This window comes from Telmatherina bonti, assembly GCF_933228915.1.
Source record: "Telmatherina bonti genome assembly, chromosome: 22".
Classification (NCBI taxonomy): Eukaryota; Metazoa; Chordata; class Actinopteri; order Atheriniformes; family Telmatherinidae; genus Telmatherina; species Telmatherina bonti.
The window spans coordinates 21766286-21792370 of NC_136631.1; the positions used below are offsets into that span (position 1 = coordinate 21766286).

Sequence of the window (26085 nt, forward strand, 5' to 3'; positions counted from 1 at the left end):
TTATAATTTCATGAACAGTTTTAATAACTTTCAAGCATTTACAGAGCAACATCTCCCACACATTCATGACCTGCATGGTAATACAGTGCTCATAGCAATTGGTGTGATTACTAAAGGCGTCTGGGACGTCGAGAAAAATGAAGATTTTATTCAGTCGTCGTGCTTCAGTTTCCTGATCTTTCCCTTGTGGCGGTCAATCTCACGCTGAAGACGTTCAATTTCCTTTTTATGATGTTCAATCTCATCCTGGTGGTGTTGCTTCAGTGCTGCCAGCTGCTCCTGTTCTTTACGCCTTATGTGCAGGAGAGACAGGATCACACAAGAAGATAGATGATGGGAGAAAATCAAACAAAATTAGACATCAATACTCAAGCCACTATTTGGTTGATGTAGAATAAACTAATACATACTTGAAGTACATCTCCTCCTCAGCAGCCTGTTTCTTCCCCATGGCTCCACCTGCCTCTCTGATAGAACCACCACCTCCACCACCTTTCCCTGCACCTTTACCCAGTTCACCCAACTGAGACAGGGCAGGGCACCAGTACAAAGAAGATTTGTTTAGAGAATAAACCGGGAGAACACAAGAACTCATTACTGAGATTTTTCCCCCCTGTAGACTTTTGGTGATATCAGTTCACACAATCTTGAGAGTTTATTTCTATCCAAAGTTTAATTAACACCTGTTATACTAACATAAAACGTATATCACTCTGAAACGAACTGAAGGTCAAGACTGAGGTTGCGTTACAGAGGATAAGATATAAATACCTACAAGAAATATAATTGAAATGTAATTTTCCAAGTGATAATTGAGGTATTTAGAACTGTCTAGAATAACTTTGCATTAAAACAATGCAGCCACGCTCTCAACTCCGTAATAGGTTGAGTTCTTTTAATCCTTCCTGGTTTTTTGGGTGACAATTTTGACAAAACTTCCAAGGATCAAAATAACGGATCAAAATAACTAACATCATTTCATCCAAACTTACCAATACCCATTTTCTGAATGAAGACTTTCTTCATCAGAACTGTAATAATAACACCAATGTGTAAAACGTTATAACTGATACGAGGCGTTTCTTCTTTTAATATTACTAAGCTAAATGGCGCAGATGGGTTATACACAACAGCCGTTTGCATCCGGATTTTAATGGAGTAATGTGTTTTGGCGACGTATATTACCTGATCGGATGACATTCTCAGCTGAGAGGTGACAAAAGTCCTGATATTAGGCCTCAAAAACCTCGCCATGTTTGATTTTCATGTGAATACGGCACTGACACACAGCCGCTTGTCCTTGTCCACCTAATTACGCCATAAGACCGTACCATTGCATGAACGACAGGCGAGATGAATATGACGTTGTTTTAAAGCACAAATATACTAAAGATTTTTCAGTGATATGTCAAAAATGCCGTAAATGTTGTTACATACGTTGTGAGATCTGAAACGAGTGATAAAAACTCAAGAGTCTCCCTGTAATGGTATGGTCTAAATTGACAGTACCTTACGCATGCGTAAACTCTGACCCTGTTAATTTATTAAATTTTTATTCCAGAGCGTATTTTTTTAAAACAAATTTTTAGACACAAAAATATAGGAAATAAAAAGAATTATTAATTCCAACATGTAAAAACTTCTACTGAGGCTTTTGTTCTTTAAAAAAAAAAAAAAAGGAAAAAAAAGTTCAGTCAATACTACTTGTCTACGTGGATATTAAAAAAAAATGCACTGACATTTATATAATTTTCTGTGCTAATTGTGTGACAATAAATACGAATGTAACTTTCAAATACATTTAGAAAATATCCGTTTCAGGCAGACATGAGATAGCTGTAACATGACAGGTATGCTAAGACAGCCCAACAAAATTCTAGGCTTTAATAGTTATGAATTTATAATTAACAATTGTATTTCTGAAAAACACAGTATGACAAGGCACAGCCTGATTTAACCTATTACAAATAAAACAATACTTTAATGTTAATTTCGTATACAAGTCAAATAAGTGACAAACAGACAAAATGCTTTGTAGGATTTTAATCAACGCAGCAAAATAAGAATACCCTCCCTCTTTGAACAAACCAATCGCTGGCTCATGTGTGAGGATCCTTGTCAACCCCCTCTCCAAAGTCCCCTATAAATACTTTACTTGCCAGGCAATACTAGACCAAAATCGAGACAAAACTAAACATTGTGTCAACTTGAAATTTTAAACCACATTCAAATTTTTTACATTTCACTTCATACATCTCTAATCACCAAAAATACATATTTACAGGTATGCTTGCACTCTAGATGGCAAGCAAGAGCTTAAGATAAAATAAAATATTTCCCCACTTCTTGTACAAAACAAAAAAAACTCAAATTTCTTTTAAATTCAAAGAACTGCTTTGTTCATTTTAAGCACAAAATAGATTAGAGGCACTCATATTTTGTCATGGTGACTAAGCATTTACATAGTTCCTCTAACAAAACATAAAATTTGAGCAAATTATATTTTTGCAGGTTTTCTTGAGATTCACCAGAAAAAACTGCTGAGGATGCAGCTTGGGTGACAGAACTAGATCAGGCCTGTGTATCTCAAAAGCATTGTCATGAAAACATATGAAGCTGAGCTCGTGCTAAATCAATAAGTCACAATAGACTGCTGGATTAACCAGTTTGGTAAGTATTAATCAAAAATATTCTCCAAAATCATCAGTAGTTGGATGTCATGCCAGCATCACAACACTAACATCTACAGACCAGAAAATATGCTTCCCCTTACCATTGTTTGCTCTTTATTACCTTCTGAAATCATAAAAAAAGGATTTAATGGAAAAGTAAACTATTTCTAAGAAAAAATTACCAATCCAATCAGAAGAACAAGCAGGTCACTATTAGGACTTTTTCTTTTTGTTTAAAAATGTTAAAGATGTGTTGCTTCCAGCAAGTGCGTAATAGGTGTTGAAATGGAGAGTATAGGCCAACAATTTCTACGCTGCCTCATGCTGATATGTTTTGGTTTCAATTTTCAACAAAGGGAACTAAATGGAAATCGTGGCAACTAAAGGAAAGGCTAAAATAAGATAAAACTAGATGGTGGGGGACAGATGGGAAGAAAATGATCAGGGTGCATCACAGGGCCAGGAGAGGTCTGCGGAGGCCCTTTGGAGGAGCCAGCGATCGCCGCTCCCCCTTCCAGCCCCGTCAGTCTTGCTTGACGTTGCCCAGTGCTCGGAGGCGCTCGAGGAGAGGAGGATGGGAATAGTGCCACATGGAGAACAACCAGTCTGCAACAGGGAAGCCCAAGTTGTCTTTGTTGAGCTTGATTAGAGCAGAGTAGAGCTCTGAGGCTTTGCCCATACTACGTGCAAAGGCATCTGCCTGGAACTCAAACCTGCGACTCAGGACTGTCAGACAGAAGGAAAGGAGCTGCAAAGAGAAAAGAAAAACTGAAATATCTAAACCAGCAAAAACAATGGAATTTAATAAGTCAGTTGATCTCATAATCACCTCATTGTAAGGAGAAAAGATGAACTGGAAGATAATCATCAAGCCTATTAATGTGGGCTGGTTATCAATGAATCCAAAAGCTACAAACAGCTCCTTGCGTCCAATCAGAACAGCAAACAGAGAGAAACATAGGAAGGAATTCATCTGCAGAGACAGAAGTGTATAAGTGATGCCAGCATTTCCAATCAGTCAGGGTAATTTGTGTTCAATGTGGGAGTAAAAAAAACAACCACTGACACATTTGTAAAGACAATTCAGTACCTGACTGATGACTATATTCTTGACAGTATGGCCAAGTTTCCAGTGGCCAAGCTCATGACCCAAAACTGCAAGGATCTCAAGGTTGTTGCATCCTTGTTTCTTGTTCTGTGAAAGCGTATAAGGGAACATTACAACATTATTAAACAGCGATAGCTGAAATAAATCATGTGAAGTCAGGTTATCTTATCAGAGCATCGCTGCTTTCTTGTGTCATTGAGACAAGAAGGTCTCAATGAGCAACTCACTGTAAGGTGCTGCAACTATCAAGGCAATATTTCAACTTCAGTTTTCCATTGCAACAATTTTGGAAACTATTTTAAAGCCTGCTGAGAGTTCATATAAGGGAAATGGCATGAAAGTTTTTGAGAAAGGCAACCTTGGGTTTGGGTTTTGCATCGCTGGCTGTCTCATCACTCTCTGGCTGCTCAGGTTGTGGCTCTCCAGCCTTGTTCAGAGGGGAGTAGTCTTCCAGCAGAGTGTCAAACAGCACAATTCGTTTGTTCTTGAAGAAGCCATAGAAGTACGCGTTGCTGTGTGATGAACGCTTGGAACCTGATAATATGCAAATCAACAAAAACCAATCAACAAGTGAAGAAACCATAGCAAATTGTTAAAGAATCAAAATTTAAAAAAATAAAAATAAAAAAAAAAAGAGGGAAAAAAACATTCAGAAACTTACCTTCAACAACATAAATCTTAGTAAGGGGAAAGCTTATACTTTTGGCCATCATCTCAATTGCTGTCTTTAACTCTCCTTCTGGCAATGGAGTGAACTTGTCAAACAGTGGAGCAATGTAATCAGCATAGATGGTTACAAGTACCTAGGAACAAAGGGATAAAAGAAAGAAACAGTGATCAATTAGAAGCAAACAACCATAAACTCAGCAAACTGTTTATTTTAGAGATAAAAAAAACCACACATAATCCTTTCTACATGGTCTAAAAAAACAGTTGAAGTATCACTAACCAGAGAAACACCCAGAGTAAAAAGCCAAGCATAGATGAAGAAGTAGTCTCCACCGATCTTTATGATGTACAGGAGCAGTGAGGTCACCGGCAGCAGAATACCCTGGGTCACAACAAATTTCTTCACAGCATCCTTGAGGAAGAACCCCAGTGTCTAAGAGGAAGATTAAAAAAAAAAAAATTCAAGTGGAAAAAATACGAACGTCAACAACAGAAAACATTAAAATGTTTTACATCTGTCATTGTGACTATGATGTGTGTGTAAGTGCTGTTCAGTCAGCGAACCTGTTGATTAAAGCCATGCTTCTCCTCAATGACAAATGTGTTGTACAAACTCCAGGGAAGTCCAGTTAAGGCACTGAACAGGGTGGCAAGCGTCAGAAACACCAACGACTGGGTGATTTCATACTCTGGACCAAATCCGAAGCGAAATGTCACCGAACCAGCAACACCCCACAGAAATGGGATTCCACCCAGTAGCAGGATCAGCTGAAAAGTATTCATTTTGGGGGAATAGAAAAAAGATGGGGCTAATCTTTATAATTCATCTTATTTGAAAATCAATAATCAAGGTTCATTTTCTCTTTAAATTACTGTACGCCTTACCGTGCCCTCAGTCTCAGAATATAGTCCAGACCAAAAGCTAAAGTTGCTTTTATCCAGCTGATAAAGGCGAGACTTCTCAAAGGTTTCAGAATCCATGATCTTGCCAAGCTCCTGCGGCACATGTGTTGTTGACCTATATATTCTCCTCTGCATAGTAAAAACACATAATCACAATGTTAAAAAAATAACTTAAAAATAAATGTTGCTGCAAAATAAAGATCCACACAATTAACCCAAACAACATATGTCAGATAAAACTGATTGCTCACTTCAAAACCACTAATTATCGCATAGCAAACACATGATACTATACTCATGAAATTATGATTAGTTTAATTTTTTTTTTACAGATGTCTGCCCGTTTCAAAGATGTATAGAAATAGTTTGGCGATATATTGTATATATTCTTGTATCATAAAGCGTGCAGACCTAAATTTATGTTTTAATAACATTGTAGGTTAATCAAGCTGAAACTGACATGACTCAGCCTTCTGTGCATTAATTCCTGTTGTTAGAGGAACTATAGCAAACTTTCGACACTTCTTATCTGCATTCATTTTATTTTTAAAATGTTGCCATGAAGTCAGCAACATTTTAAAGGTCTGAAACATTTAGATCTTTGCTGAAAATATATGAGGTTGTGCAGGTTTGTATAAAAACATAAAAGCATTTACTTTAATGGCATATGTAAGAATTCCTGATAAATCTATTTGATTGGAGTTCACAACATGTGCTACTTAGATGAAGCATAGTTTTTTTTTAATTATTATTATTATTTCTTAACGGAACTTATACCTTTTTCCCACTAAAGGAAAGAAACTAGATAATTTTCCAAAGATGGATCAACGTGATGCAGATGCAAACATTGTGAAAACTTGAACTATTTAACTTATGTTGGACATTTATTTAATTAATTACCCCAAATAATTATTATAATATACTTTATAAAATCGGCAAGGGATGATAAAAAATAAAAAAAAGAATTGTAGTTAACAGGCTTTCCAAACACTTCACTTTAAACCTTTTCTTTTGTTTTTCTTTTTTTACAAATGTAAACTATAAACATATCCGAGTGATAGAGTGATGCCATGTTGAAGGACAATTTAACGCTGACAAAAAAAAAAAAAAACTGCAAAAACTTGTTAACAAGTATATTTATCTAAGCCCAAGCAAGCTTTTCCCATTCGCATTTGGTGTCTTCCTCTGTGGACGCTGCTTACTAGGAGTTTCAAAGGACAATGGAGCAGTATTTTGTTGCAGATCTTCTGCTCTTTTCATTGATACGTTTGATTTTGTCCCCATTTCGATCGAGCAGTGGAGCATGATGCTGAAATGTATTTCCTTACCTGTCTATAAGACAAGTACGCTTCCCAAAGATACACTGTCCACGAGAACCCCAGGACAGCATAAAATATCTGTTTTTCCACGGGGAGGTCAAAAATAGTTTGAACCATTTTTGCTTTGGGTTTTCCCGACAAGCGCTGACTAGCTCGTTTAGTAGCCTGATTGGTACTTGGGCTAACAGCTACGTAGCTTCCGCTCCGCACACACAAACACTTGAAACTTGATTTACGTGACAAGTACTCTCACGTTTGAGCTAAAGATACTGACTAAAAGCTAAATCTTGGCATTCAGTTTCCATTCCCTAGTTCAGGCTTTTACATCTTTTGTCTTTCCATTCATGTGATGCGAACGAGCTTGTCGATCAAACGTGTCCGCGAATTCTGTCCCCTATGAAACATCTCATTTGCAACGAGAGTAACTTTGGTTCCGTTAGTGAATTTAGAATATTAGAATTTCCTTTACATTTAAAAATAAACGTAACGTAACAATATAATCTACAATTCAATGCAAAATATGATAAATCCAACTCAGAACCGTGTGAAACGAGGCTTGGTTGACTTTATCTTACCTATTGTAAAAACGAAGATGGCCAGTTATTTTCCCGTCACAAAGTATTAATGTGGAGTATTAATGTACATTAACTACTTTGCTAGGGTGGAAAATGTGTGCAATGGCAGAAAGGTTTTTAATACTTATTAGTTGTTAGTCTGTCGTGAAGTTAGTATCGAGGAGCCTCATAAAAATTTTGCGCCACTCCAACATCCAGCAGGCGGCGCTTCCTGTCGCACCGACACCACACCCAATTTCTATGAAATGCAACAATCAGGAATAAATAGCTATTTCATCCTAAAATCTCCAGAATTTAGATATCTGAAATGAGTAACACATTCTTGTTGGATTCACTAAAGTGTCTTAGACCCATAGTGCACCAAAAAGTAAATATGAAATGCTCCCAAGTAAAGCTGAATTCATTTCTCAATTTATTTTATTAGAAAGTGTCACATACATGTCTGCCAATGTCTGTCCACTGCATCCAAACACTGATTTAATATAAACTGAGGTGAAAAATAACCAAACATATTCCTCAATAACATTGTAGTAAGGAAATATTCTTAGTCACATTTTCACAAAAGTGAAAAGGCCTTGCAATACGCTACTGACCAGTTCTAACTATCTGGAAAGCTGTACATTTATCTTGGGGGGGCTACAGTATATACAGTTGTGATCATGGATTAATATATTTCAGAAGACTTGTTTTCATAAGCGATACCCAAAATACAGTCAAACTGGACATGTATTGTTGAGGCTTGTATCTTTTTCATCTTACCATAATTTCTACAAAACATTTTGGCAATTTGAAAAACAAACAGCAAAACATAACATTCTCAGTAATAAAAGAAATGAAAATACTGAGTCAAAGCTTGTGAAAATACAAATTAATTTGCCATCTTTACAAAGGTGCTTAGTTAAACTAACTTCCAAGAAGCAGTTTGCTGTTGTTGGTGTCAGATGGGAAGAGGTCAGACAGCGTGGTGGTGCACACAGGCCTTCCCAGCACCACCACCGGTCTGAGGTACTGAAGCTGTTTGATGGCCAGGTCCCCGCACCCAGCCAGGGCTTTGTCAAGGATAGACTTCAAGTTTTGTACTGATGTGAAGTCTCCACTCATAGTGTGGAGCTTCACCAGTGGGGAATGAGTACGCCTGCTGCGGGTGTGAGAGATTCCCAGCTGGTTGTTCTCCTTAACAGAACAGCTGCGTCTGAAAGTGTCGCGCCTTTTCCCAGGAGATTTTTTTTCTTTTGGAGACGTTTCTTGTATGAACTTCAGAAATGAGGACTCAAAGCCCATAGGCTTATAGGCAGCAATGTCAAAAGGGCGCGGCGATGGACTTTGTGGTTGAGAATCTTTCAACTTTGTAGGCTGTTCAGACAGTTCGTTTTTGCGCTTTAACGGCTGACGGACAGGAGGAGAGGGTAACGTTGCTGCCCCGTTTATCATTTTGCTACCATCTTTGTTGCTTGATGCGTCTTGGAAACCCTCCTCAGTCATAAAGCGCAGTGAGCACGGTGGTGAGAGGTCAACCGTGACTGGACGAAGAAAAGGTTTGATCTTATCCAAGGTTAACCTTTCCTCTTGTTTCTGAGTGTTCTGTGGAGTGGCAGGTGACTCCTCAGTGCGTCCACCGGTGCTTGCTTCACCATATAGCACCTCGTCTGCTCCAACAAGGACACCATTTCTCTCAACAGGTGGAGGGTCTTTCTCTTCCTCCTCAGGGAACCCCAGTGGATCATGATTATCTTCGTTCTGTGTCTGAGCCTTGATGGAGTGCTGGCTCACCACAGGCTGGCCACCTGTGTTTTCTGGCTCAGCTTGGTGCTCTACATTTTGAGCCTCGTTAGGAGTGCACGGTTCGGTGACAGTCGGCCTGGCTGACTTCCTCTGAATCAGTTCTTCAAGCTGCTCAGCGTTAAAAATAAGCTTATTGTTATTATTCACGAGATCTTCTCGACGCATTTGGTGCACCTTCAGGTAGTGACGGTTCAAGCTGTGCAAGTACGTGACTACGGAGTCGCAGTCCTGGACCATGCACGGGTAGGCAGCAGGCATGGAGCGGTCTTGACACATCTGTAGTGCTTCTTCATGAGATCTTAAGACAAAACGACTGAAACTATTTCGTCTTGACCTCTTTTTTTCTGCTGGCACTTTGTTGTCTTCATGATCGTCATGGGCGTTTTCTTCCAACTGGGATGTCGCTTCAGGGTTTGGACTCGATTCATCATCCTGCGTGGTGGGTGAACCAGGCTCTTCTCCTTTCTGAGAGTTAGGTGGTGTCACTATGAGCTTCTTTTGGCAGCCAGTGATTGACTTTTTGTGAGTGCTCTGCAGTCGTACCACCAGCGAATCGTAGTACTCATAGTGACTATAAAGTGTATGTTTCTTAAGTGCATCATGGTGGCTGAACATCCTTGTGCAGCCGTCGTATTTGCACCTTATCAGCTGCGATGGCTGAGAATGAAAGGTGTGTGTTAGCCGAGTGTGACGTACAAGGCTGCTTTTAAGGTGGTATGAGGCGTTACAATTTGCAAAGTGGCATTTGAATTGTGGCTGAGGTTCATCCGAGTTCGGGGGAGGCTTTTTCCTTGTGGACTCTTTTCTGACTTCGGGACTATTACGCATATCTCCATCTTTATCCAGCAGGAGCTGCGAGCGATTGTAATGATGCACCAATTGCAGATGGCGTACAAGGCCTCCTTGGGTGGAAAAAGCTGCAGCACAGTTTTTTGCCACACAATGAAATGGTTTACTGAATTTATCCAGAATATAGCACAAATTACTTTTAGCTACCAAACGTCTTGTTCTGAGCTGTTGAGTGTTTGTATCCTCACCTTCCCCTTTCTGCTCACTGGCCTCCCCTGCACTCTCAGCTTCATCCTCTCCCTCCTCTTCAGATGGGGAGTGATTATCAAAGTTGTGACCATTTTTGCTTATTGTGGTTGAGTTATTTGTTTCATGTTGGCGTTGCAGCTTAGGACTCTCCTTCCTCTTTTTTGGATTGTGGTTTGTCGGAAGCTCTGATGCCTTCTTGGTTGGTGATGTAGGCTCTTTGTTTCCCTCAGACCGGACAGATCCACAGCTTATTTTGTCTACTAAGCTCCCACTCATGTTATGGACACTGATATAATGGGCCTTCAACACGTGTTTTTCCCTATGACTCTTGGAACAAAGCTGGCAAACGTAAGGCTTGAAAGATGTGGTTTTCAAAGACGTCATCTTTTTGGCCTCTTCTATGGTGCAGCCATGTTTGGCGTTATAATGGCGCAGTAAGCTGTAACTTTGAGCGGACCGAAAGCCACAACCTTTCACCTCACAGACGTATGGCTTGACAGTGGCCAATGATTCGTTACCATCCTCATCGCTGGTTACTAATGCCTGCTCACTTTGATCTTTTATCTTGTCTTCAGGCAGATATGGTCTATTCTTGAGCAATACAATGGGAGGCTTTGCCATTATGGCCTGATGAAGAGCCATTTGTGATGCGTTCGAGTCTGTGTTGGACTGTGAGGGTTCTCTTGGCAAACTGTTCGTTGGTGAAGAGTTCAGGCTCAGCTTACTCAACCCAATCAGAATTTCTTTCAGAGCATCACTTTTTGGGTTAAGGCTGATTGAGCTTGTTTCATTACTTTTGGGATGAGAGGTCACTTTTTTCACTTTGCCAGTCTCCACAGGTTGATATGCAGTCGAGGGCTCATGTTTTCCCTTTTTTTCACCACCTGACTCAGGCTTTCTTATCCCCTTGGATTTGGATGCCAGTTCTTTATCATGTTTGTGCTCCTTGTTCTCCAGTTTAAGATGCTCTGGGTGAGCACATTTCAGATGTCTCTGGACATCTCTGGCTCTGGAAAAAGTCATTCCACACTGCTCAAAGCCACAAGTGAACTTACTTCCATCAAAGCACACAGCCACCAATGTCATTGTTGCCTTTGGCTCCTTAACGTCAGATTCTTGTGAAGGGGAAGCACAGCTACCTGATGGAGAGTTGAGGACATCTCCATTTATAGTGTCCGTTGAACTGACTGACTTATTAGGTTGCACTGTTGGGTGATGAACAGTCTTAAATAGTTTCCGCTTCGCCTTCCTTTGAGCTTCAAAGTCTTCTTCTGTGAAGGTGATTTTGTGTGTGGATAAATGCTTTAGAAAATCCTTTTTGGACCAGTAGTATTTTCGACATTCAGTACTAGAGCAAGTAAAGGCTGCATCTCTGAAATGCTGTGCTTCATGGTGATATATTTGACCCAAGTCAGAATAAGTGACGTAACAGCCTTTGAGCTCACACTGGTAGTTGAGCTGATAGCCGTGGGTCTGCTTGTGTGCGACAAGTTCGTTGGACGTACTAAACTGTGCCCCGCAGCCAACAACCACGCACTTGTAAGGCTGATCACCGAAGTGAACTCTTCTGTGTTTGCGGTGATGGTAAGCTGAGACGAAATGACGGCGACAAAACACACACTTCTCCCGCTTGTCTCTCATCTGATGAAAATATTTCACGTTCTCGTCGCCGATGTGATCCGACTTTAGGTGCACATACAAGTACTTGGAATGTTTAAAGATCCGAGTACAACCAGTTCCCGGACATGGATACTCATCGCGGTTCTGCAGCTTGAAGTGTTGCTCGATGTAATCGAAGGTTACGTGCTCGTCATCGTCGGCTTGCTTCTCTTTGACGGTTTTCACCTGCTCCACGATGTGATGCAACACATCTGGATCGTGTGTGGATTTGTAGTACCGCATTAAGGATGGGTCGATGGGGATTTCTCCAGGTTCAATGTCGTCGTCCTCATCTCTCTGCTTGTTCTCGCTCTTCATGTTTTCATTTTGGGAATCAAGTATTTCACTTGGAATGTGTTTTTTCAAGTGGGGAACCAGGTCTTTCCTGCTCTTAAACTTTTCCAAGCAAATGGGGCAGAGGTGACTGTTGTCCCTGGCGTGTCTTTTGGAGTGGTGAATCATCTGCGAGTCTGCAACTGACCTCTTACAAATCTTACAGAACTTCTGCGTCTTTGTCTCAGATGTTGCTTTGATTTCTGTCTTAGTAGACTGTATTGTGTCCTGGTTCTCAGAATCAAGATCTCCATTTATCTTGTTTTGGTGCTCAGACTCTCCTCTCGCTGCATTGTCTTGTATTTCATGTTGTTTAGCCTTTTCTTGTTTGACCGCTACCTCTTCCTCCTCTCCTTCTGATTCAGGCCTCAACCCCAGAAGGGAGACGCAGCGATACTTCAGAGTCTTCCAGTCCCAGAACTCGGGGTCAAAAGGCCAGTGTGCTTTTAGCGCCAGGAGCAGCTCGCAGCGTAGCGAGTTGGGAATGACCTCGTTTTCCTGGTCATACTTTTGGTCAGGACGCAAGTAGAGCTCCTCAAGACAAGTAAAGGCTTCCTGGCAGGGGCCAAGTAAGAACTCAGTGAGTTGGCAGGCACGCAGCACTTCGAGATCATTCGGAAGAAGGGAGGACATCATTTTACAGATGGAAGTTCTTGTTTCGGAGTCATCCTGCTTTGGAAGTTGTAGGGCTTTGACACAAAGTTCAATTGAAGCAGGTATCCCCAGTTCTTCTGCCTAAAAAGAAAGCAAAATTGTTAAAGAGTGCCGGGAGAATAAAATCACCATAACCCATTTTACATTAAGCCACACACATGCATCTGTGATCAGATCTTGGTCTGTTTTCTCTGGCTACATATGAATAAGGTGAGGTTTCCTTCAGTAGATGGCAACGTAAAGCAGTTGTGCCGAAAATCACAGCAATGGAATAACTTTTAGTATAATAAATGAATAACACTGCAGTTTACACTCACCTCTGCCTGAATCACACGGACCAGGTAGAGCAGATGTTGCGCTGTTTTGGCAATTGCCCCAAGCTGAAGGCATCGTTCCAGAAGAGACATCAATGAGGGGTCGAGCCTCCTCTGAAGCTTACTCCACAACAAAGTCAAGTCCCTTTTAATAAAAGACAAGGCAAAAAAAAAAAAAAAATCATGCATACACACGCTTGACTAATAACATAAAAATCCTGCAAATAATAAAAGAAAACAATCAGAAGAATAAAAGAGCTTGGATTTAGACATCTAATTAGGTTGCTGGTGGATCAATGATCAGTCATCGTACGACAGCAACCGCACACACAGTCTGAGCCAAACAGAGACGACTCACCAGGAGCAGTAAAGACTCTGCTGTTGCAGCTGCTGTGTGAGGAAAGTTGTGCACAGAATGAAGGCTGTATTTTCCTCCCCCTCAGTCTCCAAATTACACGTGATTTCCAGCACATCCTTACAGTCCAATCTGGATATCTGACAGGATACAAAGAATGATGCGTTTAACTCACAGATAACACACCTTTAGACATCTGTGACTTAAATACAGGAAACAAAACATTAATCCATAATTCTCTTTCTTTCAATTTAAACCAATGAAAGGAAGACACAATAGATTAAGTGTTGTATAATATAAATCAGTTCATTGCTAGAGTGAACTAAAGGGTAACTGATTACTGTATTTTCTAGCAGCATTTAGGAAACACAAACTGCTTTTATTCTGGATATCCATGGATTAAACCAGCGAGGCTTCAGATAAAAAGAAAACTGTCTCATCTGCATTGCAACTTATTCCCAAATATGTGAAGGTTTTTGAAAGAGCATAATGCTCTTAAAGGGCCAGATAGTCGCCTAAACATAGCGTGGGCTGACCTGCTGACAATTTGGACTTTTAGAGGTTTAGTTGTCTTTTTCATAAAAAAAAGACATGTCCAATATCAAACCAAACAGCACCTGCAACTTCTGTTAACACATTACAGTACACTGATCAGTTATTTATAGCCTGCAAGAGCATCAAGAACTTCATGGAGTGGTTTACTTTTAATTCCCATTAAATTTCTTTGAAAGTAGAGTCTAAAAAGCTGTAACTGAATGCTAGTAAACTAGAACTCCATTTGCATGTAAATGTGGCACTCTATTTTTGGAAAGAGCGCAGATAAACTTTATAAATAGCCCCACTGTCATCATCAGTTACACGGAGGTTTGATCTACAAACACAACTCACTCTTATCTAATATCAATTTTATATCACCAGGGGAGAAAGAAATGAAGTTTGAGACTCTGGATGTGGTACGGAATACAAAGAAATGGATTTGCATGTTCTGAAAGTGTTCTAATGTGACTACTGCTGTTCTGTTGTAAACTTCCTGACACTTTACACAAGATTCAACGCTCAGCATTCTCCCCTTAAAATTCATCCAGATGGGGTGGCACATATGAAAGAAGGGGAAAATGTATGAAGAAGTTGAATAAAATAGGGATGCTGTCATTAAGTTTGAGTTGTTGCATCTTAGCTGACATAACCATACCTCCATTATGGCTTCTTCATTGGGAAGCAGGTGACAGAGCAGGGAGACGTATGTTTGACGAAACGTTGTTTGGTTGGGAATTAAGTTGCAGTCAGTGCAAGCTTTGGCCAGCACCACAGCTTTTGCCACTTCCCCCATCTTTTCCAGATGCTTCACTCGCATCTCCATGAAGCCCTCGCCCTCCAGGCTTATGTACGCATCAACTGCAGACAGAATTACAATATCAGCTGAAGGTCATCAATAAAGAGATCAGAAATTAAGTTTGCATTGTCATGTCCAATAACGGAAGCCAGACCAATTAAGTGGCACCCTAACCTTCCTCTGAGTTGGTGGGCTGGCCAGTGAGAAGAGCAGTGAGGACTGGGTTACTCCACGCTCCGCCCTCTCCTGTAATCTGGAGTAAAGCTTGGAGGTCTGTGCTTCCATACTGTAACAAAGTGTCATGTGCAATCTGCGAAAAAACAAACAAAACTTACTAAACGATTTATTGGTTTATCTCCTCAACACAAAGTAAAAACAGTCTTTTAACCACTTCTTGCATCTGTAAAGAAAACTTGACAATAGTTCTAAAATATAATTTCCTTACAGCAGCGTCGAGCCAGTTGTGTATTTTTAATATTTTTCTACCTGCATTCAGTTCAGAGACAGTAGCTAGGGATGGGAAGTTCATGTTTGTTAGTCTGTGTGTGTGAGTGCACATGTATGATTGTGTGTGAAAGAGAGTGCAATGAGGTGTGTGTTGGAAATTGCTGTTTTATCCTGAGGTCTGCAAAGGCTTTTTAGGTCTTCTTAATATGCATAAATTGCTTTTATTATGTAAACCATGTTGTGCTGCTTTTAACATGAAGAACGATTTAAAATAAAATGGAATTTTAATTTGATTTTACTTTAAAAAAAAAAAAAAAAAATTAAAAAAAAAAGTGAAATATTTTCTTCGAAAAAAAATATTTTAAAGAATTTAATTATTGAGTTCAACCCATGCAAAGCAAATGGCCTTCCAAACCAAGCTAGACATGCGGTTTCCCAAACAATGTACAGTTCAATAAACAATTGTTCATCTGCAGTAAAAAGAAAATTAAGACAATTAAAGTCCTTCTGTGTTAATCTGCATTCAATTTCCTTCAAAGGGTGAGGCTAAAAATTCACTTTTACATTGTGAAAATAGGCCACAAGTTTAGGTCTTCAAAGTTAAAGAAAAAACCTGCATTTAGGGCAGAATTTGGGCCTTTATTTTAAGACTGATGCAGACAGATCTTATACCGTTTAAGATAAAAATAAATTTAAAAAAATAATTTTACAGATAGATTTTAACAACAATAAACCTTGTGAATTTGTATGCATGTTTCACTGCGGTGAAACATACGCCTGATGACAGCTTCTATAGTGGGAAACACATGAAATGCTGTCGTTGACAAACCCTGACATGACAAGGCTCAGATGTAAACCTGATATCCATTCATTCCTTTATTGCTAAGTCCAATTCATGGTCATGGGAGGCTGGAGCCTATCCCAGCAGCAATCTACCTGATATTGGTTAAAAACAAAGCAAAACTGGATGTACTACTGTAGTTACGTTACTCGAGGGCCACGATCCTGCATTTTTTCCATGTATCCCTATTCCAACACACTTGACTCAAACTAATCAGTCATTGTGCAGAACTTCACTGGCTGTTGGATCCATTTAATTGAAGGCAGGTGAATTGGAAGAGGAATAGTAGCACCCCTATACTACTGGTTTAGTCTAAAGACTCTCGCTGTTGTGATCCTAAAACTGTCCTGTACAAGGGTAAGACTGAATTCTTGGAGGTCAAACACCAATAGGTCAGAGCCAAAACGAGGCTAAAAGACACACAACACTCCTGTCTCCTGCAAATTATGCCATCTACTCCACCACTTGTATATCAGAGGGCTTTTAACAACACAGCCCAGAAAAACAACACGTCACCATATGTTTTACATTAGCTAACAATGCTTTTAAGATTCCTCTACCTGAACAGAGTGGTGGAACTGAACCCAGGCTTCAAATGGGATTTCATTTTCAGGCACTGACAGCAAAAGTTCAAAACAGCTCCTGCAAGAAAAAAAACACAAGACCACACGTTTAATTCACTAGAATGAAATGGGTGAAGGTGAAATGCTACGCCATCAATACACACACATCAATATGGAAACGAAGCTGAAGGACACAAGCTCACTTTTTTTCTTCTTTTTTTTTATTGTAATCTCCCCCTTAAATTTAAAATAAGCAGTCAAAGTTTGACAAAGCTGCATTCTCCATTTATTTTCAGGTAAATTTATAAAATGCGTAACAACTTTGTCTACAAACATTGTCAAGAGTCTTAATATCACCAGCTGGTTTTTATAGATCCTGCTTTAAACAGCACACGTAAATCCCATTTGTAGCTGCATTAATAAATACTGCACAGAGATTAGAAATGCCAGTCGGCGTTGCAAATTAAAATGACAGCTGTTTATAGCGCCGTTTATAGACCAGACTGATAAGACATTGATTTGCTGGAAAAGAAACGCAAAGTTATTTAGAAATTCTGAATAGTTCAGAAAAAGATTTAAAATCCTGAAAGACGGGTTTTACAACATGGCTTTCCGTGTGGGGAAGGAACAGAAAACAAGAAACAAAGTTCCCACTTTGAACAGGCTCTGAAGCAGTTTTAACACGAGCAACTGATTGAGGTTGCTGTGCCGTTCATGTGGGGTCATTCACAATGGAGAGAGGAAACAGCGAGCGCCAATGAAAAGTTCAAACAGAAATCTCACTGAACGGTTTGCTTTTTGGTTTTACGTTTTTAGTCACTGAAAGCAAATGACTGTGTCATTTTCCTCAGTTTAAAATATAATTTACTTGAGCTGAAGTGACTTATCCGACTTGAACGTAAGAAGTTACAGTTTATAACATTTTGTTGGCCTCATGGCATAATTATCATTATTTTTGGCCAAATTGTGACATCTACTTAGTTCTACTCTCCCAACACAGCTGATTCATCGTGCGTCATTATTTTGCAAAACTTTAAAATCTGACAATTATGCCATGTGGTTAAACATTTAAACTTTGTCGGTAAAAAATATATAATAACTTAGTGTTACTTACAGAAGAATCACTTTCTTTACTTTCTAGCAAACTATTTATATCCAAAACTGATCACTAAAAACAGACTAATGAAACTGACCCTCCTTAAGGTGCTTTGCATGTTATACCGGGGTGATACGGTGGCTCAGACAGGTCAAATTCAGGACAGGCTCGGGAAAAGCCTCGTTGACAGACTCCTTCTTTCAGGAAATTTTCACGGGTTCCTCTGTGTATCTTAGATATTCCTAAAGCACCCCCAACTCTAAGCAAGAAACTGAAAACAGGACTTTTCCAACAATGCAGACTTGCATCCGTGTTCAATAATTTGTATTCAAGAAGAGTTCTGAAAGGAGCCGTCCTGTCAAAAAGGTCATTGTCCCCTGCATGACTCAAAAGGAGCGACATACTTCAAGAAAAGTCATCATACAATAGTTTCACAATTTTAACCTAGGGCAAGAGAACGCTCTGCAAGATGTGCAGACTGATATCTTCCGCCAACAATTAGACCTGTACGGCTGCTCTACAGTCATCCATCATTGACCAACACACAAAAAATAAGTTGCAGGGAAATTTAGAGTAGAAATTTAAATTCAGCACGGTTCAAGAGCCGTCACAAGAAGATCTCAGATCTTAAGAAAACAGACAGGTTGACATGATTTGCATGTCTGATAAACAATGGATAGAATCATGTAATAGCAACACAAAACACACAAAAAACTGGGAGAGACTTGGTTTATTTAGATTCTAGGTGCATTTCAGGATCCGTAAAAGGAAAAGGGTCATGAACAACTGGTCAATGGTGCTGTAAACATTAACAATTATAGACATTTAATCCAAAAAAAAAAAGACCTGAATCAGGAAATTAGGCAAACTACAGACTGTCAGCTTTTTTGACACCAGCCATTAAAATACAGTGAATGAAGAAGCTGACCATATCACCTTAAAATCCATGTAGGGAGCCGTAACTGTGTGCAAATAAAAACTGCCTATTCACAACTTAAAGAAGTGAATGTACCAATGAAATTTAGGTGTCGATCAGGGGTCTCCATCAGTCTTTGAGAGCTACCATCCTGCAAGTTTTAGTGTTTCCCTGCTGCAACATACTTGATATAAATCTATGACTCATTAACAGACAGGTGCAGAAGATGAAAACAAGTCATCATTCGAATCCAGCGTTTTTCACTAGGAAAACACTCAAATCTGCAGAATTGTAGATCTTGAGGATTGAAGTTGGAGACCCCTGGTGTAGACTCTCACTCATCCAGGTTATGGTCATACTAAGAGGTTGAATCAAAGTTAGCTGGACTTCTTTTTAATAGCTTGAAAGAGGGAAAAAAAAAGAAAGAAAAAAACATCCAATTGTTTTTGATTGAAGCTCTTAGCATAACCAAAGTTAAATGTTCCCACTTCAGTGTTCTTAGACAGAATGGTGTGTTATGTACAACATAGCTGTTTTGAACTATCAGTCTCTGTACTCACAAAGCTAGTCTCTTCAAAACAAGGGCCACTCTGTCAGACTCTGCAGTGAGGTGGGATCGGGCTGCAGCGAAGCAGTTTATCGACAGGCAGTAGACCTCCAGAAGAGGCAGACCATGCTCCATGGAGTTCCTGCTCCCAGCATAGTGCATCAGTGCCTACACAGAAAAAAATACAAAACACATTCATTACATTAAGATCACAATGATGAAAACAACCTGCAGAAGTGTGTAAAACTGATGAGAAAAGGAGATCAGATGGGTTGGGGTTGGGTGGGTGGGGGGGGGGGGGGGGGGGGGGGGGGGTTCCTCTGAGGAAATCTGCCAGTCTACACCTGATTGATCCCAGTTGACTGTCTGGAGCGAGGTGCTCCTGATTGGGTCTGAGGGGACTTCAAGGTGCAGCATAAAGAATGAAAACCTCCAGTCTGAGCTGCAAATCCAAAACCCTTAGAAGTTTGTCTAAAACTCAGACTTGACTTGATCAAAATTGATTCAACCCAAATATGAATTTCCAATGAACATCAGACGATTCAAACTAAACATCGAAACCGAAAAACCAACTAAAAACCTAAATGATAAAATAAAGTGAAACAAAAAAAAGAAGAAGTTTCATTCTCCTCATTCATTCATCTTTGTCATGACCGTGTAGTTGAGAGAAAATATGTTTAACTTCCCTGACAAGGAGCAGCCAACCTGTTCATCATGTGGACCTGGATGGCAGACATGCACATCAAATCATCACAGAGACTTAAACAGCAGCACCATCCCGAGAGTCTCATTTGCCAGACAGAAAAAATCTTGCTGGTTGGTGCCCGTGTCCACAGAGGCAATGATTTAATTCCCCTCTGTCTAAATATATGGAACCCTCTCAGAGGGAGCTAGAAATAAAGCATTCACCCCTGAGACCTACATCAGCGTACTAATTACAAATGGACTACTTCCGACCGGAACTGAGACTAACGTGCACGTGTTCATCTTATTACAATCTTAAAAATCACTGCGGTTGCAACAAGCATTTTTAATTTTATGTTCAAGTGTAATTTAAATAACTTATCACAAAACTGGCTGTGATGCCATTTCTATAAAGCAAAGTGGACGTGCACGTTGATGCATTTGTTAATGACAATACAATAGAAAAAAAAAAGAAGTGCATCAGAGCCAAAAAATGTGTATTTGATATTTTACAGAGGAAGTACTTTGTTAAAACAAACTTAGAAAAGACAGATTCATGTCTTAAATGGCAGGCAGTGGCTAAACAGATATGAGGGGCTGAAATCTACTTTGCCCATTAACTAAAATTAAAATAGCAAAGCTAGTTGTAAGATTACAAGATGGTACTGTGTAGAGTGTAAAGAAAAAAAAAAACCCTCATTCATCTCTTTTTTCATAAATACTACACCTGTAGTACTAGAGTATAACCAGGAAAGGCAAGAAAGACTGACCCAGCAGATATCAGCTGTAATAAAAACTGATTTAAGAGAAAACAGAACATTTAATTTAGAAATAATAAAGTCAATCTATTCATTTTAACTAATATTACAGGTTAGAATTTAAGGACAGACTATGTGAGGCTGAGATCAGTTGGTCAAGAAACCTAAACAGCAATGAGACATACGGTCAGAGACATGGATCAAATATTACACAAAACACCACAAACGCTCAGCACAACGCAGATGTTTGCATCATGATCTAGCTGCTGAACAAACTTCTACATCCCATTTAAATAGGAACCATGGTGGAGCGCTCCGCTACTAACCTGCAGAGTTTACATATGTATATTTTTTAAGAAAGGCTACGTGAGCAGATCCTAACTGATCGTGTTTCATTTTGAGCAACTTCAACTCTGAAGCATCATGGAAACATCCGCAGTAGATCGTAAAAATGAAATTGTGACTGATTACACTTCGTGAAGATGCGTGGGACTGAGGTTAATCCAGCTGCAGACGATGCCTTCAGAAGCAGAAGAGAAGGTGGGACAAACACCTGTGATTGTTGCAGCTGGTACCATCATGCTAGGTCTCGCCACATTACTGAAAACATCCAATCTGCTGGAAGCGGTTGATTCTTGCAATGTGACACCTATCAGGACCACTTTATGTCTGTTGTTTGATGGTATTAGTCTAGTACTACTTCAACCAATGACTTTGCGCCAAATATTATGATAACTTAAAGAATGGATAGTGTGCCTTAAGATGTCAAGCGATTTGGTGAGCACATACACACATACACACACACATATATACACACAATGTGTTTTTGCAATAGCAAAAACAAATGTGTAGAGAGTGATTCTACATATGATGATTTAGTACCACTATTAAAAATAACTTAATTGATTATAAATGAAAATTATGTGTAAAATTATACCAATTAAATAAAATAAAATTAAAAAAAGCTGGCCAGGCAGGCTTGCAGACTGGGGCCTTGGATTTGAACTTGAACTCAAAGTTCTGATTTGATGATTAAAATATTTTACCTATCGTGTTAATGTATTGTTTCATAGTTTATTTTACTACTCATGGAAAAAATTATGAATTTATCATACAAAGCTTATAAAATATTATGTAAATGTGTTACACATTAAGCTTTATTTCCATGCAGAAGTCAAATACTGGTTTACTAACAACTTTACTTGTAATCACTCAGGTAAAACACCATCATAATGAACTGTGAAACCATTCTTTCCCAGTTTGCCTTGTGAAAAATTATATTGCTTTAAAAAATGGGTGCCTTTATTTATATTTATACCTCCAAGCTTGTAGAAATTTTGATTATTTATCTTTTTACAAACCAACCAATTTAAAAGGCTGTAATTACAAGATAATTTGTATACATTATAAGACTTCACTTTAAAGTATCTAAATTTTACTTAGATATAGGTTTTGCTGCAGAAGCAGTTAGTGTTTTAATATCGATCTGCCTAAATTAAAACCTATAAATACTCCTTCTATCACAAGGTATAGATTTTATTCCATAGTTTTGTTTTTTAAACCACATTTGTTGCTGATAAGGTGGAATGGGAAAGACAACATGGCAGATGTACAACACTGCCAGTTGAACAACATGCAAATACTCATAATATACACATTGTGTAAAACCACTCCATGTATAAAAACGATGCCCAATGTGTGGAAGACATGAACATCTTGTTGCCCAAGATGCATTATCATAAAAATTTTGATAAACACACCGCGATGCTGCCCCGCCCCACATGGATACTGTAATGCATGATGTGCAAACTGTGATAATATCAAGTAACGGCAAACATCTACTGCTTTCACAGCATGTTTAAATCCCGAAATAACACTCAGCTACACGACGCAAATCTAATCGAAGAAAAGATGCAATAAATCACCCCGCTACCAAGGCATCTAGCCCGATGATAGTGGGTTGTTTTGATAAACTGAATACACGGACAGTATACTGTGTTTAAAGAAAAAAATAAGACCGTGCAGTTGCTTTCCGAAATAAAACTTAGCCGTGCAATGAGAAGGCCAGCACCCGCTGCAAAAGATCACATTTTTCTGGCAGCGAGAAACCAGTCCGGGGTGAGCTAACGGAAGGCTAATGGTAGCTTCGGTGTTGCATGCACACATTACCTGACAGAAGTTATCGCAGTACTCTGTGGAGGATGTTACGGATATTTCTTGCTGCCTGAGGACGTCTTCAAACGCTCTCAGTGTGGCTAGCAAGGTTTCCATAGCGATCAGAGTATCCTCGGCCGTGTCCAAGGCCCAGTCGCTCCATTCGTGATCCGCTTCGACATTATTCTCCGCCATCTTCGCTCTCCGCCACGGCGCGTATGCAGTGCAGCCTGGCGCCGCCTTCAATGGCTGTCGGAATTTTGCAGATCTTCATATTGAACTTCATCGTTATGACCCCAATCTTTTTTTTTTTTCTTTTATGTATTTATTTCATTTATTAAACGGAGAAGTGCGACTATATTAGCTGAGACAGAACACTTAAATACTCTTCTATTTACATGCTTTCTGCATTTATTTAAGTTGTGTGTGTGTGTGTGTGTGTGTGTGTGTGTGTGTGTGTGTGTGTGCTTTTTTTTGGTGTGTGTTTTTTAATGCAGTCGTTTAGCACTTTTAAAAGTAAATGAATGATTTGAGTCCCCCCTGGTTCATACTGGTATGTATTCTGAATTTAAAGCAATATTTCTACATGTTCTCAGAATATTTTGTTGAATATGTGGTTTCAAGGTTAAGCCTTTGTACATAAATCAGAGAACATGCCTTCGACCTTAGGCTGAAGGCCATGGGGCCTAACAAGATCAGCTGCCAGTAAAATATGCTGTAGAAACAACTTACTCGTACTGCCGTCGAGACATTTAATAAACATTAAAGTTGTTATATGGCAATACGGAAGTCAGAATGACTTAAATGTTACGCATAATAGTTCCATAGAGATGTAATAAGGCCAAAAAAAAAAACCCAAAACAATTCTTTATATGCAATTTATTTAATGAAGTAAGTCAAATATCCAAAATATAGGGTATGAAATATCCTACAATTCCTGTATGTGACAAATAGAACAAAAAAAAAAAAAAAAAAAAAAAAAAAAAAACTTGTAGGGAAAGAATATACATAAAAAACAATATTAAATGCATCCTTTACAAAGACAAACAATCTGAAAAGAAAACAAAGAGATGAAACAATAGGTTTTAATAAATACTACAAAGTCTGGCAAATGCTAAACAGAAACAAACACAGAAATACACATGAACAAGCATGCATATTGCTCCTCTGTGGCAGATGAGGGGCCAAAATATGTGTAGCAGGTTGTTTAATTTTCAATCCACACAGTCACAAGAAGGCAACGTGAAACTAACCTTACTGGTTTCCTTACCGAAAGTAGACATACGCAAAATAAGTTATTCTTTCCCCATAATGAAAATGAAATTCATGAAAAATACTCTATTAATCCCCAAAGGGAAATTCAATATTGTAGTATAAAATTAACTTGAGGAGGTCTTGTTCTGGAGGCTGCTGGCTAAGACATGAATGATCTTCTGTATCTTTCAGTTTTACAGCGGACCTGAAGAAGCCTGTCCCTGAACACACTTTGTAGTTTGAACAGTTCATTCATTCATTTTCCGAACTGCTTATTCCAATTCAGAAGCTGGAGCCTATCCCAGCCAGCTTTGGGTGACAGGCAGGGTACACCCTGGACAGCTCGCCAGTCCATCGCAGGGCCACACACAGAGAGATGAACAACCACACTCATGCTCACACTCACTCCTAGGGGCAATTTAGAGTGACCAATTAACCTATCATGCATGTCTTTGGATGGTGGGAGGAAGCCGGAGTACCCGGAGAGAACCCACGCATACACAGGGAGAACATGCAAACTCCACACAGAAAGGCCACTGACCAAACCAGCCAAGGATTGAACCAGCGACCTTCTTGCTGTGAGGCCACAGTGCTAACCACTACGCCACCGTGCAGCCAGTTTGAACAGTTGTTTTACTTTTTTGTTTTGTATCATATCACAAACATGCCTAAATATCTTGACTTACAATTCACAGTGGTGGAGAAACAGACAAAGCTGACAAAAATGCTTTTTTTACGTCAGCGTTTGCAGAGAAGTTGTTTAAATGTTAATATTTAATATAATATGCAGCCTTTTAGCTTTTTAAATAGCATTTGGCGACACCTAGAGGTAAATGAAAGTACTTCATCACCCTCTTGACCCGGAAATACATTTAACTTCCTTTTGCAGCACATGTGGAAGGTAAGCATCTCGCTCCACGATATTTTAAAGTTCAATCTGCTTTATTACTAATTGGAATAGCTGGGTACCTGATTGTTTATCTGTTAAGGAAAAACCTCATATCAGAGCCTCAGAGTACACCTTGAACAGTCTGTAGAGCATTTTTAAATCGCAGTAATATGCAGCTTTGGTGGTCCGGTGGCAAGCTGGAGAAAATGCTCTTCTAATACTTCTTTACGAACAACATTGTCATGTTCTGCAGTGTCCACTATGGGGAAATCCAAACAAGTCAGAAACCACAACAGTGACAAGAAGAAAAACATCTCAAAGACATGGAAGACAAAGCGCAGGACCAAAGACTTGGACCAGATCCACTCGGACATGAAGCCAGAGACAGCAGCCAAACTACTCCATCAGGAGGTGGACTACGACGTGACTGGATGTGCGCAACACTACTGCTTACACTGCGCGTAGGTCGTCTCTTTCTTTTAACTTCTTCAAGAGGTCATCTTCAAATATAATGCTGCATTTTCCTGACTCTACAATCACATCACAGAAACAGAAAATAAGCTACAATGATTCTACAAATGTGATGAAGTCTGGGAATAACGACAGTTATGAGACTTTTTTGCATTTAGATTTTAATGAGGCTTTTGTGATCCCCACTGTATTAAACAAGTTTTCTCATCTTAATAACCATGTTTTTTTTCTTTTGTTTTTTTTAAATGTCTTTCAGGAGATATTTTGTGGACATGAGAGCCTTGAAAGAGCACTTTAAAACTAAAGTGCACAAGAAACGGTAAGAAATTGGTTCATATATATCTTATGTGGACATCTATCCAGAGACTCACAACTTGCCTGTTTTCCCACCATCCAGGTTAAAACAGCTCAGGGAAGAGCCTTACACCCAGGCAGAGGCAGAGAGAGCAGCGGGTATGGGATCCTACATACCCCCAAAAACTGTTGAAGTGAAAACGCAGCCTCTGGAGGAAGACATGGATTAAGAACCACCAGCTTAAACACATGGACTGATTACCTCAGTAATAGAAGTATTAACACAATACATCGTGCTTGTGTCATCACGATTCCCGATGCATCTCTAAATGCTTTCTTTGTGACAAATGCTTGTTCTTCAACCAGCCGTGAGTTTCATCACCCTGGATCAGGGAGAATATATATAATTTGTCCACCCTTATAAATTAATGTGTGAAATGACAATAAAGTGGTAAAA

The 26085-nt window shown here is 39.4% G+C and overlaps 4 protein-coding genes across 4 annotated transcripts; 1 reads left to right on the plus strand and 3 right to left on the minus strand.

Annotated features, from left to right (window-relative positions):
* atp5if1b (ATP synthase inhibitory factor subunit 1b) lies at window positions 1-1339 on the minus strand. Its single transcript, XM_079262163.1, has 3 exons — window positions 1186-1339; window positions 411-523; window positions 1-292 (listed from the first exon to the last, which is right to left on the minus strand). Exons 1-3 carry the CDS (start codon window positions 1252-1254, stop codon window positions 151-153), a joined length of 324 nt encoding a protein of 107 aa, XP_079118289.1. The 5' UTR covers window positions 1255-1339; the 3' UTR covers window positions 1-150.
* Window positions 1340-2100: 761 nt separating this feature from the next.
* On the minus strand, window positions 2101-7047 carry zmpste24 (zinc metallopeptidase, STE24 homolog). The gene is made up of 9 exons (XM_079262159.1): window positions 6681-7047; window positions 5335-5481; window positions 5014-5217; window positions 4730-4882; window positions 4442-4583; window positions 4139-4314; window positions 3763-3867; window positions 3502-3645; window positions 2101-3420 (listed from the first exon to the last, which is right to left on the minus strand). The coding sequence occupies exons 1-9, from the start codon at window positions 6786-6788 to the stop codon at window positions 3196-3198; spliced, it is 1404 nt and encodes a 467-aa protein (XP_079118285.1). The 5' UTR covers window positions 6789-7047; the 3' UTR covers window positions 2101-3195.
* Window positions 7048-7688: 641 nt separating this feature from the next.
* rlf (RLF zinc finger) lies at window positions 7689-22915 on the minus strand (the record flags this gene model as incomplete). The annotated part of the gene is made up of 8 exons (XM_079261988.1): window positions 7689-12793; window positions 13030-13171; window positions 13385-13521; window positions 14574-14776; window positions 14889-15024; window positions 16563-16644; window positions 19138-19292; window positions 22736-22915. The coding sequence occupies 8 exons, from the start codon at window positions 22913-22915 to the stop codon at window positions 8150-8152; spliced, it is 5679 nt and encodes a 1892-aa protein (XP_079118114.1). The 3' UTR covers window positions 7689-8149.
* A 1925-nt stretch (window positions 22916-24840) lies between these two features.
* Window positions 24841-26085, plus strand: znf593 (zinc finger protein 593). Its single transcript, XM_079262579.1, has 4 exons — window positions 24841-24875; window positions 25117-25324; window positions 25591-25653; window positions 25732-26085. Exons 2-4 carry the CDS (start codon window positions 25125-25127, stop codon window positions 25856-25858), a joined length of 390 nt encoding a protein of 129 aa, XP_079118705.1. The 5' UTR covers window positions 24841-24875; window positions 25117-25124; the 3' UTR covers window positions 25859-26085.